Here is a 14,040-nt window from a genome sequence, read left to right on the forward strand (position 1 = left end):
CGCCATCTGGTGGCCGTCGAGGGCACATGCTTTAGAAAGGAACTGCAATGCTGAGCTAATCAACCCAGTGTGATACCCTTCTGCTGTTTAAAACCCACGGTTCCCTGACCCTCCTGGTTGAGGCTGGCATTTGGCGCAGTGAGGCCCGGGAGGAAGCTGCACCGCCTGTGAACTCCAGGCCAAGCGGGTATCCTTCGCTTGGCATTAGCTGACAGGGTCTGGAAGATTTGGGCTGACCTGCAACATGTAAGCCATTCCTGCTGATCCACATGAAGGCAGGTGGGGTCCTTCAAGCTACAGGACTTCACAGAAGAGGAGGCCTTTCAAGGCCTTCAAGGTTGTGGAGAAGCCTCACAGCCAGCCTTGTTTACAGTCAGCAGTCACCAGCCATTCCAGCTGCAGAGACAGGACTCTGGAGGTGGGGCCTCAGTTACGACCGTCTAAAGGGAGTGTCACCCTTCCCACACTAACCCAGTTACCTGCCTCTGTAAGAGCTTCTCACTCAGAAACAAAAATAAGCCAATGTCTGCTGCTGAGAGGAGTCAGATGAATAAGGAGGGAGTTGTTTTTAAGAAAGGGCTAAGTAATCATTGAGGCTATCATCTTATTGATCAAGGTCCAGCCATTTGCCAAGGTATATACACATTTTATTTAAAAAAGTTTACAGTTTTCATTATACACAACTATTAAGAGGTTATAGTCAGAGGAGGCATTTGTCCTGTTGACAGAAGTGCCCACTAGATCATCACAATGCAAGGAAAATGGTGGAAGGGAGGAGATAGGGCAAGGAAAAAATAAGCGATAAAAAGCTTAGATTTCAATTAAGGGCTGGTAAGTCCCTTTTCTCTTCAAGTATCACACAATATGTACCAAATACAATCAGTAAATAATGGCCATTTCTTCCCAAGCCCACAGCCAAGACGAGTATTTGCTGAAGTGAAGTCCTGGCCCTTCCTCAGATGGGTGGAGACCCTGCCCGCCCAACGACGGTGAGCTCCCCCTTCCCCCAGGGGCCTCCACCCCAATCCTGGATGGAATTGCCAAGGTGTTCAGTGGCCAGAGAAAATATGAACATGGATTCAGAAGTCCAAAGAAAACGCAGGTCTTTGCGCTCAATCAGAAATGATTTGATTTTAGTCAAGAAGGCCATGAACCCGGTTAGGAAGTTGGTAAAAGGAAATGGAACTCTAACTCGTTAATGGCTTTCACTTTTTCTGATTGAGTCCCTAGAACGTAGAAGGGCCATGCGCCATTTAAAATCAAACACCAGTTTCCAGAAACTTGGTGTCTAGAAACTTCACCCATGAAGGCTAGCAGAGGATCTGTCTTTCATGATTCTCAGCCATAACAGGAGGCCTAATGAAAAGCAAGTGTCAGGCCAAGGCCAACGAGGGCTTCAGGGAGCATTCTGAGGAGAAAAAAAAATTCCTTCGAGGGGAGACACTCCTCAGGAGCTTAGATCAGCCAGTTGGCAACGAGAACAGCTTCTGAAGTGGAAGAACGGCGTTAGGTACTGGAGAGACATATGGCAACTTCTGAGAACTACCTTACTAGTATAAAATGCTGGTTGAAACTGCACAGTCACCTCAAGGAGGGCGATAAGATCGAAGACAAAAAGAGCAAAATGCCATCGTCTCGCTTGGCTACCACGAAATGCAGCCCCCCAGGCCCCAGTGCTGGGGCTGCCAGAGGGCAGCGGGCTCCGGGCTCCGGGCTCGGGGCTGCGGCCGCCTCGCTTCTCGGTTTTGGCGAGAGCTTGAGCTCGGTCATTTGAACAGGGGCAAAGGATGCGCCGGTCAACCACAAAAACTTCAAAAACGATGGTACACTAAGAAAGGGAGGGAAACTGCGAGAAGCAACTCTGACCTGCTACCACCACCTTTAAAAGCAAGCTTTTCTGAGTGTTATGACGGGAAACCTGGAAAAGCTTGTGGTGCTGTCACCCCCGCTTCTAGTACTGTATCATCGATCACTGGGGGCCAGAGTCCTCTGATTCATAGCCAGGCTTTCTTCCAGCTCCCTCTGTACCTAGAAGCATGGTCTCCTTCTCCTACCTACCTCTCCCAGGTACAGGAAGGGACAAAAAGTTAGCATAAAAAGGGATTCTGTTCAACTCATCAAAAACCAATTTCTCAGAGGAGAGGAAAAGCCCCACACACAGCCGAAAGCATGCATGGGACCAAGGTTAGTGCCCAGAAAGGATAGATTTGCACAGAATGAGAGGGTACAGAGTGATCTGGGTAGCAAATTCCAGGAGCTTCCTGTGCTAACAGGGAAGCCTCGTTACACCTTCATCAGACAGATTTGGATGGACAGACACACACGCACACATGCTGCAGCCATACTCAGATCCGCTTCTTAACCCCCGTGACCTCCCCCGACACGTCTTCATTTGGAAATTCCGCACCACCAGACTCCCAGTGCCAGGGCAGTTCACTCTGCGGCGAGCCGATGTCTTTTTCGAGAAAAAGGTATTTAGTCGGGGAGCAGAGCCATGGCTCACATACATTCCCCAAAACTTGGCTCTACTTGTTTTGTTGGTTTTGTCAAGATTAAAAGCAATTACTATTTGGACATTATTTTTTTTGAAAGGTAATTAGAACACTATTGTTTATACAATATTGAAAAAATACAATTTTTTATTGTTTGAACTCAAACCACCACCCAGCACTTTAAAGCCTACCCTAAGTCGCACCTACAATTTAAACGGTTATAGCACAAGCAACTGCTACTTGGGCAGGTAAGCAGGTCGGACAAGGCCAGCAGAGACCCTCCCTCCCCCAAAGTAATGAGAAGACAACGCGCTAGAGAAGTTAAAGCACACCATTCCATGTTAAATAGTTAACACTACCCCTCCAACAAGCCACAAATGCTAGATAGATAACTCAGTACGGTTAACTAACCACAGCCCTACTAACTGCACTTTAAATTTTTTTTTTTTTTAAAGAAAACCTTTTTGCTTCATGCCCGTAATTAACATAAAATAAGTAAATTCTTTGTCTCTTATTTAGGAAAATAATCATGCTAAAAGCAAGTTGTACTTTATATAGATTTTCAAAGAAAAGATTGATTGTGCTTTTTGAATAAAAAAAGATAGGATATCTTCCAACCTCATTGACTCCAATCTTGTGGAACAGATAGCACTTCTAAACTAAAAACACACACCAGAAAGAAAAATTCAATTATCCCAGTGGGACGTTCAAGAATTGTCTTTTAGAAGGTTTCAGAATTGGCTAATTCTGCTATTGTCCTATTGGTTGTGGCAAAAAAGGGATACAGACTTGCTGTCTAAGGTTCTCCAAATTCAGTAGGTAACACACTCATATCTGAAAAGAAACTCTGCCGGCAACCTGGACATATGGTGAGCTGAGTAAACATTTGATTAACAGGCATTTTAAACTGTCTGATTTCCTCTTTAACACATACAGGAGAGAATATATTCTTCCTTCAACACCTGTTCTACTGCATCGTATTTCTCAACTCTTTCCTCCTATTCAGTCCCGCTCTGAAAAAAGTGGTTTGTTTTTCCCGCGTACAGTCCCTTTGGGTACAAGGACCTTTACTTGTTCCAATTATTACTCATTTTAAATTTAGAATGTGTGTTGGGTCTAAAATACCCATTTCCCACTCCCACAAGCAGATGAGATGACCAGGCTGCTGCCTGCCAAGAGCAGCAGAAGGGAAAACAAAACCAAAAACATGAATGAGAGTACCCGGGCCACCAGACGGGTCTTCTTGCCGAGTCTAATGGTCCACTGAGCGGCTGTCCAAGGAGGCCATCTCTTGGGAGGTGAAGATTAAATTTGCAACCTAAGCACAATTCACACACACACACACCATTAAAAAAAAAACAGAACAACAACAAAAAAACTGGAAAGGAAAGGAGGGGGCGGGGGGGAAAGCTCCAACCCGAACAAAAACACCCACAACCACCCTCAAATTTAAAGCTCTTAGTCCAGGGTAGCAGTCTCAAAGTGGCCAACAGGATGAGGATGTGACTCTGCACGTGCTGGAGGAGATGAACACCTTCCCAGTCACTTTACTCCTCCTGTCCTGTCCTGTCCCCTCAAAAAGGTATGGATTACAAGCTCTAGCCCAAGAAAAAGAATCAGGTTCAGAAAACACTTCCAAATGGTTCTCCAAAGCAGAACACTTGTGGCTGCAGGGCCTGGTAGTGAGACAGGCAGGAATCTACATATAAAAGTACTTAAAATCCAGAGTCAAAAATTGTTTTATGTTTCAATACTCCAATTAGCTCCCTGCTTGATAATGTTACTCCAGACACGGGGCCACCTGGGATTCACAGGGAGGAGCGGCTCGGGCTCTGACGTGGCTGGCTCTACACGCTCCCCCAGCAGGCCTGGTCCTCCCCCAGCGCCTCCCGTCCATTTTGAAAAAGCACTATTCTAGCATCACACCCAAGAGCTGGTGGGTTTGGTTTGTTTCTTTGGAACCATCAATAAAAGAAGCAACTTTTTTCCTGTTACTTTTACTCACGTCTACCTATCAGAGCGGCTGTTTCTTTTGATAGTTCAGTAGCACACAGGCTGACTTGGCCAAATGGACTTACGAATGCATGCATTCCGACCGCATATTGCTACCAAAGTGGAATGTGGGAATATGCTATGCACCTCAGGTTGAGAAATGACCAAGAAATCAAGATCTAAAGGGTGATATATAATATATATATATCAATGCTATTATTCATAAAAACCTTGTTTAGTAATAAAAAAAATTGCTTTGTTTAAATATGAATATTATAGTCTGCTTCTCATGGTTAGGAAATAATAGTCTTTCTGAAAAGCAGGTGCTTTTTCTACTACAACTCCATATCCTGGGCCTCATCTTCCGAAAAGTCAGACATAGAACTCTCCGACGAGCTGTCGCCGGTGCCCTCTTCCTGCTCTTTCAGTGCCTCCTCCGTTGCGTATTTCTGGATGTACTCTGCACAGGGGGCAGGGATAGAAAAAAACAGGGGCTGTGAGCAGGCACGCATGGGCTTCAGTGACCCCCGAAGCTGGCAAAGGCCCAGGCAAGCTCGAGCCTTCCTTACCTGACGGGGTATGGTCCCAGAAGCTAAGGGGAAAACCCCACGGAAGACGTCTCTGGAGTTCATGCATTTTGCCCCCTTAGTAAGAGGCAAAGCAGAACATCTGATTTGCAGGGGAGTAGATACATATTGCATCTCTAGCCCAGAACTCCCCTGGGCCATCACCTCCCAGGTGGATGTGTACGAGGCAGCCGGCCACCCTGGGCCTTGGCTTCGAGGCACGGGGAAGCCAGCAGGCGTGTCCAGGACAGTGTCTGGTGTGAACCAGCCTCCAGTTCAGCCGCCAAGCCACCCTCACTCTTGCCTTGGTGGTATGGCCGCGCTCCTCCAAACTCACAGGACTGGGTAAGTGTGAACCCTGTGCTTTCTTCTTCTTCTTTTTTAAAGATTTTATTTATTTATTTGACAGAGAGATAGAGAGCACAAGTAGGCAGAGGGAGAGGGAGAAGCAGACTCCCCGCGGAGCAGGGAGCCCGATGCCGGGCTCGATCCCAGGACCCTGAGATCATGACCTGAGCCGAAGGCAGATGCTTAACCGACTGAACCACCCAGGCGCCCCCCTGTACTTTCTTCTCATCTCTGTGTTAATAAAACTATTCACCCTCCCAGGTAGAACAGGACTAGTTATGATTCCATAGTAATTTATAAGGAAATCCCCTATCATTTTTAGACTTGCATTTATGTAATTACAGTCAGCCCAGATCTATTATTTTAGGAATAGATTTTAGTCTAAACAGATCCTGCCTGTCAGGTTTTTGAAGCAGTTGGTGCAAACAGTCTCTCAATCTGCTCAGGAATGAGCTGCTATCTGGAGACACAGTGAGCCTGAGTCACTTTATCACCTATTATTTACCTGAAGATTTATGCAGCTACAGCCTAGGCTGAATCTGCTGGCTGGAAGAAAATTTTAAGAACTGCTGAACAAACAAACTTGTACCTAAAACTCTAAGTGTATACTGTTTTTCAGTAAATAGCCAAGAGACAAGACAGAAACCTGTTCAGAGTGCCAGCAGGAGAGAAACACATCCTCACATCCTTACGCTTTGTTTTTCCTCCTGTGGAGTCACAGGGACTGAACACAAGAGTAAGAGAAGGAAAATGGCCAAATGAGCCTGCCAGATTGGAATAATATAACACAGGGGCCTAGCGAAGAATATTTTTGATATACTTAAAGGGTTGTTTATTTATTTATTTATCTAAAAAGATTTTATTTGAGAGGAGCACGAATGGAGGAGAGGGGCAGAGGGAGCAGCAGACTCCCCACTGAGCAGGGAGCCCGATGAGGGACTCGATCCCAGGACCCCGGGATCACAACCCAAGCTGAAGGCAGATGCTCAACTGACTGAGCTACCCAGGTACCCCTAAAGGTTTTTTTTTTTTCCCCCAAGTCTTTTGGGGCATTCTTAGGCCCAGTTTTTCTTTTTTCTTTTCTTTAAGATTTTATTTATTTGACAGAGAGAGAGAGAGAGACAGCGAGAGAGGGAACACAAGCAGGGGGAGTAGGAGAGGGAGAAGCAGGCTTCCCACCAAGCAGGGAGCCCGATGCGGGGCTCGATCCCAGGACCCCGGGATCATGACCTGAGCTGAAGGCAGACGCTTAACGACTGAGCCACCCAGGCACTCCCACAAAGGGTTGTTTTAAAAGAAAAAAAAAAAAAGGAACAAAGAGAAAGAATATGTGACGGAGACTACATGTGGCCGAATCTGGCCCTTTACAGAAAAAGTTTACAGACTTCTGATTCAGAATCCTACAAATTCATTATAATGAAGTTTTAGGCAGAGATGAGATTCCAAAAGCTCCTGATTAGGTAAGAACTTACCTGAATTTACCTTTTGGAGAGAAATGTTTATTACAGTCCCAGAAATGCTATTTTTACCCTCTAATGGGTCAGCTACTTTGCTGCATTTGTAGAAAAAAGTTGCTGCACTTTGACACTTCTCTCTGACACTGTAAGGTGATACTGTTAGTCCTCCTTAGTATATTCGAGGAAATAAATAGTTTTAACTGCTTAGCTTACTAGGACAAGACCTTTCAGGAGACAGAAAAATGAAGAACAAGGTCATTCATGAGCAGGAGGCAGATGCAGATAAAAGCAGTTAGCTGTCCAGTGCCATCGGAGGGAAGCATGGAGGAAGGGCCTCTGGCCTCTGAGACCGGGAAGGCAGGCACATCTGCGCTGACCCTTGAAGGAAGTCTCAGCCGCAGCACAGGACACGCCATTCCATGCGAAAGGCACAGCCTCGCCAAAAGCACATGGCAGGGGGCGCCTGGGGGGCTCAGTCGGTTAAGCGTCTGCCTTCGGCTCAGGTCATGATCCCAGGGTCCTGGGATCGAGCCCCACATCGGGCTCCCTGCTCAGTGGGGAGCCTGCTTCTCCCTCTACCCCTGCCTGCTGCTCCCCCTGCTTGTGCTCTCTCTCAAATAAATAAAAAAAAATCTTAAAAAAAAAAAAAAAAAAAAGCACAGGTGAGAAGGACGTGGCCAGTATGTCAGAACTACATTTGTATCTGAAGCAAATAAAGGAAAATGTATAGGTCTTGCTGTAGTTTGATGGTGAGTATATGGTTAAGTTAATCTCTAGGCTGAAACTTTCCCTAAGGAAGGGAATATAGTTGGGTATCTGAAATTCATCCAATGTGATGGTCCACATATTGCTCCATCTAGGAGTAAAGGCAAAGATGGAGCTCACACAAAGTGAGAGAAAGCCGTGAACGGCAGGTACGATGCCGCCCCAACAATATCTTTAGACAGCTCACTGGTGCCCATCCCACAGGCAGCTCCTATCTACATGATAAAAAACATCAAAAAAATGGGAGTGCTGACGAAAATCCATGGTAAGAAAGGTTACATACGCTGACCTGTGAGGCTAGCTACAGAAATGTCTGGTAGCAGCTTGGGAGGGAGTTCCCACATCTAGACACGTTTTTGGAAATCACCTACCTGCAGGGAATTATCTAAAGCAGTGAGGGGCGAATCAGCTCCCCAAGTGGGGAGGGAGGGTAAGGGAGGGCTGAATGACAGACTCTTGAGAGAATGACCACGTTTGGGAATGGAATGAGAAAGGTTTTCAGGAACGGAAGGGGCAAAATACGAGAGCCACAAAGAAGTCAGGAAAATGGGTCTTGAGCAGGGTGCATATGATTAGGAAGAAATGGGGTCACAGATTATCAGTAGAAGGGGGAAAACAAACTAGCAGGGGTTTAGGGCAAGGAAGTGAGAAGTTTGAAAATGACAGGAAATCAAGAGCAGGACAAAGAGGTCCTCAGGAGCAGACAGAGGCTTCTGAAAGGGGGAAGCCTCTGACAGGCTGGGTGCAGAGGAGAACCCAGTGCTGGGAGGCAGGGGAGAATTGGGAGAACAAGCCCCCAGGCTGGGGGCCAGGGGAGCGCATCTAAACCATCAGGATAGTTCTTACAGCCCTGATTTTCACATTACTCAGGAAGACAAAATGATAGCCAACATTGACATTTCAGAAAGCTCAATTCCCTAAGCTAGAGCTTGCCATTCTAAAATAAAAATGTAGATTGGATTCCTTTTGTAACTGGTACTATAGCAGATATGTACTAAAACAGGAATAGTGCTAAATTGCTGAGGCATAATTAATGTAAGAACTACAGAAATATGCTCCGCACGGAGATTATCTGTGGGCTGCAGACACTGTTAAGTGATTCCTGTGTCACAATTTTAATACAGTCTCATAATAGAATTTTATCTGGTTGAAACGGACTGTTCTTTTTCCCCCTTGAAATACATGTTTGGCTATACAGATATTCTGCTACATAAATTAGATTATTAATTTGCAAAAACACCTGAGGCCTAAATAAATTAATTGGAGATTTATTTCTATTTTATCTCAACAAAAGTACCAAACAGTACCCTACAGAGATCAGAGAAGAATGAGAAAACCAAAGGAAAACCTCAGATGCGCCTGTCTCATACTTGCACAGTTAAGAGTGAAGACCTATATATTCCAGGCTCTCACCTCTTGCAGATGGACCGCAGAAGTTGACAATCTGAACCGCTACATAGACGGGTAAGTCATGCTAACAATTAGGTAAATATGGATGCTTGCCATTTGGTAAGGAGAGTAGGCCTACTTTCATGACTTTGAATTCCGTGCTCGCTTCGGCAGCACATATACTAAAATGACTTTGAATTCCTTTCCTTTCTGGTGGAATTTTATCTAGACTTTTCACTACGAAGGTTCTCAAGCACACAGAGAGGTAAAAATGAACACCAGTAAACCGGTGTGAAGTTACAGATGTTCTTCTGAAACCACAAGTTCATGTTAATGAACTTCATGTCCCATTAGCAGGTCAATGGTTTCAGAGTGAGAAAGGAGGATTCTAAATGGTAAAGGATGAGAAAACTAGCTCTCCTACCACAAGCACATTTCTACCTAGCACAGCACATTTCAAGTTTTACTAGAAAACTGGGCCCTGGGGCCAGATATCTGCAGCAGACAAGAAATGTGCCCAGATGTAAACTTTCCAAAGTAAACCAGTATGGGGCCAAGAAAAGAAGCCAGTTGGGTATTCTTAATTCAACAGGTAAAATGATATGATAGAAAAAGCTTAAGGATAAATTTGGCATTTCCCAACTTCCAAAGTTAACAGCTTTCCTGACGGGCCAGGATGATACTGTCTGTAAACAAATGGGAGATTAGGCCTTTCATTTAATACATCACTCTCCAGCCCCAGTTTTCTAGTTTTACAAGACAAGAGGAAGCAAGTGAAGGCTAAGGTTCTTTTGGACAGGGGTCCACAGGGATTTCTGGGAGGGTCACATCCACCACCACCCAACAGGTGCCCCCCACTTTCTCATCTTCTCTTTTGCTCTTTCTCACTCCTTCTCGTCTTCCTTGCTGGGACCTTCAGCCTTCCGAAGGTGTCAATGACCCCTTGGAACTATAGGGGCTAGTGAGTTCTGCTCCAGCCCACAGACAGCGGTCTGCTTTAAAGGCCTGAGAAAAATTATTAACTAAGAAGGGCTTTTAACGATCAAAGCCCAATACACGTATTCTGTCTCTAGGTTAAACGATTTGCCTTCTTACCTTTGATTTTCTGCTTGTATTCTTCTGGTCGGTGGAGGTACATGGCCGCAGCATCACCATTGAGAGGATCTATGGGGTTGGGATAGGCCAACAACTGGGGCAGGAAGGACTCAAATATATTGGTAAGATCTGAAAAAACAAACAGAAATACGTCATGCATGGAAAAAAACAAATTCACCTAAAATTCACTTGAATTCAGTAGTCAAAACTGCTTATCTTCCGAAATGATCAACCACATGAAGTTTTCCATAAAAGTGCTCTGTTAAATGTGATCTCTATTACATATTCTTTTCAATACCAATTTTAAAATTTAAAACTTAAAAAATAAAATAAAATTTAAAACTTAATTTTACTTTGAAGAGTCAGATAAAGGTATACCTGATATTGGCTTTCAAAGGCAATTGTCCCAATTCTAATTCACTCCATGTTCTAAACTAAGAATTCAGACATAGTACATACATTGTTGAATTAAAATGCATGCCCCCAAACCTTACAGCACTCTACATTCTTATGAGTAGTTATCTCTTAGTATTGCCTTTTTCTACAGCTTTGAAAATGCCCACTCTGAAAAGTATTCAAGCGCCAGATCTCAAGAAGAACACAATTTTATACGCCTTGATGCTTAATTCAATTCTCATCACCTTTAATGGAGGTAAATATAATCAGTTTTCTAATTCTTCTGGCTAATGAAGGTAGGAACCTACATGGGCCACTTAAAATCACAGATAATCCTAAGATTTACTGAATTTATTAACAATCATTTTCATACGCATCTATCAACTCCCTTCTTGCCAGATGCAGCACAAGGTGCTGGGTATACAGAGAGAACATTCACACACACAGCAAAGTCAACAAGAACTCTGCAGTCACGTAGTGTTTTATAAAGGAAACAGGCCCTGCAAACCTGTAAAATAAACTACGTGTTCCCATCACTTCAGAGATGCGGTAACTTCCATTCTATTTGCTCCTCAGCAGTCAACTGTGGAATCTTCGGGCCTCCAGGCTCCTTACTTCAGTTACCCTATCATGTTTTATAGAAAAATTTCTGTTTCTGGAGGGAATGCTAAAGTATAGCAGCATAAGAACTACTCTTTCATTTATTTTGCTCTTTTAAATGTATTTTTTCCCTGTTAGAGTGAGCACTCTTAGGCAGTATTATAAATGAATGTTTGGTCAGGCCACATCACTTTAGATTAGTGGTTCTCAGCCAGGGGTGATTTTGTTCCCCAGCAGACAACTTGTGATGTCTGGAGAAATTTTTGGTTGTCACACCTGGATGGGGGAGGGGGACGGGTGGATAGAGGCAGGGGTGCTGCTAAACATCCTACCATACACATGACAGCCCTTTGCAACAATTATCCGGGCCAAAATTCAACAGTGCTGAGGTTGAGAAATCCTGGTCTAGGTAAAAGGGGTTGACAAACTTTTTCATAAAGGACCAGAATAAATACTTTAGACCTTGTGGGCCACGTGTGGACCCTGGCCTAACAATGCAACCCTTAGCTCCGCCACCTAGCACAGAAGCACTCACAGAGAATGGGTAAACAAATGAGTGTGGCTGTGTTCCAATCAAACCTTATATACAAAACCTGGCAAACTATGTCACCCTCTGCTTTGGAAAACCCCATGAGGAACCGTCAGCTCTTCCCTGTCAGTGTAAGGCTTCCTTAATGGTCGGGGTGAGCAGCAGGAGAGTAAGCCAGAGCTGCACTGTTTAACAGAACTTTCTGCATGATGAAAATGTTCTGTATCTGCACTGTCCAGTATGGTAGCTGCTGGCCACATGTGGCTATGGACAGACACATGAGGGCTGGTGTGACTGAAGAACTGAAATTTTTTGTTTTATTTAATTCTAATTTACATTTAAATAAGGACACATGGCTAGATCTCATATTAGACAGCTCAGGTCTAGCCAGTAATGTCACGGAGAATCACACGACAGCCGGCTCAGTCCTGTTCCCACGCACCAGGTCTTGACGCAAAGCAGGTCTACCTTGAGCCCCAAGTAATGGAGACTTGGTGGTATTACATGGACAGGAGCCATTTCACCTTTGTAAGGCTAACTTCCCAAAGAACCATGTTATAGTAAGATTCCCATGTACCAGGAAATAAATGCAAAGATTCCTAATCAAAAAAGCAAAACAAAAATAATCTTCCAAGATAACCCCAATCACGTTGTAAGATTTTCACTGCCGTTTTGCTTACAATTTTTTTTTTTTTTTTAAAGATTTTATTCATTTATTTGACAGACAGCGAGAGAGGGAACACAAGCAGGGGGAGTGGGAGAGGGAGAAGCAGGCTTCCCGCCGAGCAGAGAGCCCGATGCAGGGCTCGATCCCAGGAAGGAAGCAACATATTCAACAAACCAGTAATTTTTCATGGTCCAAAACCACTTAAAACTACTCAAAGGCTAAAGAATAGTTAAAAAAATACTTATACTCTAAGGCTGGGGGATAAAGTCTACAAAATGGTAATTACTATGTACAGTACATGCACATAAGATGATCCATATATCTCAAGGTAATATGCTTGCGATTTCTACTTTTCACACATCAAGGGACACTTTTGCTTTTTTTTACCTTTAAAAATAGCATTTTCCTATGAATATGTCCTTTCTAGTTTCGCATGTTTGAAATATTTACATAAAACATAAGTCTAAAAAAATCAAGGTAAATAAATTCAGAAGAAAAAAAACAAGGATGTGGAAGTTTTACAAACTCAACATGATCTGGGAGCAGAGAAGAGTTAACAAGAATTAACACTAATAATTACAGCAACAGGAATGGCAGAAGCGACAGTGTGCACTTACAAAGCCCTCGCTACAAGCCAGGCCCCTGTAAGCACTTTACATGTACACTCAGTTTCACTACAGCCAACGAGCGAGGTACCATTACCAATGAGCTAGGTACCATTACCATCTCCATTTGGCATATGGGGGAAACTGAGGCACAGAGAGGTTAGGTAACTCGTCCAAGGAGCTGGGTTTCAATCCTGGGCTTATCCATAATGCTGCCTCTGTCAACAGATGAAATGAGCACTGTCTAAATTTTCATGAAGGCACAAGCTACTTACATCTTGGCATTGAAACTGCATATCCTCAGAGATGGCCACCCGCCCCCCCCGGAAAGTCTTCCTTTCTCACAAGTTTAAGGCCAACAGAATGATCTCTAAGCAGAGAATGTTAAGGGATTTCTGTGGCTCAACTGTCTGATACTTCGCAGAGGCCATGTGTTGCTTTCAAGTAGCTAAACCACCGAAAAGTAGCCCATGGCTGTTCACGGATACCCACACGTAGTGACCTGGGAGTTCTCCTGTCGTTTCAGCATTCCAGGTGCTACTCAAAAACATTAGCAGAGGAATATTCCTATCAAGCAACAACAAAAACCTTTAAAACACACACACACACGCAAAGTATAGGTTTTAGTCTCTTTAAGTAATGTGAAGAAGTGCTTTAGGACCTGAAAAATATGGCAGACAAGGTGTTTTATAAGTAGGTGTTTTCTGTGTTCCAAGGAGGGATTTTTATACCCTTTCCTCACTACTTTTAAGTTTTTAAGCTGCCAATAAGTGGCTCTGTCTAGGTATTTGTTCCCAACAAGTAAAAGAACCCTTAATAATTTGTTCTACCTTCCTATGTCTCTCTTCTGATCCATGTTATGGATGTGCTGAGTCACACCTGTAAAACAGAATAGCAGTAAAGGAAAAGTACACAGCCCAGTTCTGGGCAAAGAAGGTAGCATTTGAAGACCAGGATGTCGTGGCTATGGCCATTTTATTTTATTTTTTATTTTTAGATTTTATTTATTTGAACGAGAGACAGAACGAGCGGGGGGGTGGGGGAGGGAGAGGCAGACGTCCCGCCGAGCAGGGAGCCCAACGTGGGGCTTGATCCCAGGACCCTGAGAGATCATGACCCGAGCAGAAAGCAGACGCTTA

The 14,040-nt window shown here is 44.2% G+C and overlaps 1 protein-coding gene across 4 annotated transcripts in view; it reads right to left on the reverse strand.

Annotated features, from left to right (window-relative positions):
• Positions 1-630: 630 nt before the first annotated feature.
• Positions 631-14,040, reverse strand: part of UBE2H (ubiquitin conjugating enzyme E2 H) — a 108,406-nt gene continuing 94,996 nt past the window's right edge. For all 4 annotated transcript variants that reach the window (XM_035021103.1, XM_035021102.1, XM_035021105.1 and 1 more), the window contains 2 exons: positions 10,105-10,233; positions 631-4,944 (listed from right to left, as the gene is read on the reverse strand). In XM_035021103.1, coding sequence (XP_034876994.1) covers positions 4,820-4,944; positions 10,105-10,233 — 254 coding nt within the window. In that variant the 3' untranslated portion in view covers positions 631-4,819. The remainder of the gene's footprint in view (positions 4,945-10,104; positions 10,234-14,040) is intronic.

This window comes from Mirounga leonina, unplaced genomic scaffold, assembly GCF_011800145.1.
Source record: "Mirounga leonina isolate KUSES-001 unplaced genomic scaffold, KU_Mleo_1.0 Mir_174, whole genome shotgun sequence".
NCBI lineage: Eukaryota > Metazoa > Chordata > Mammalia > Carnivora > Phocidae > Mirounga > Mirounga leonina.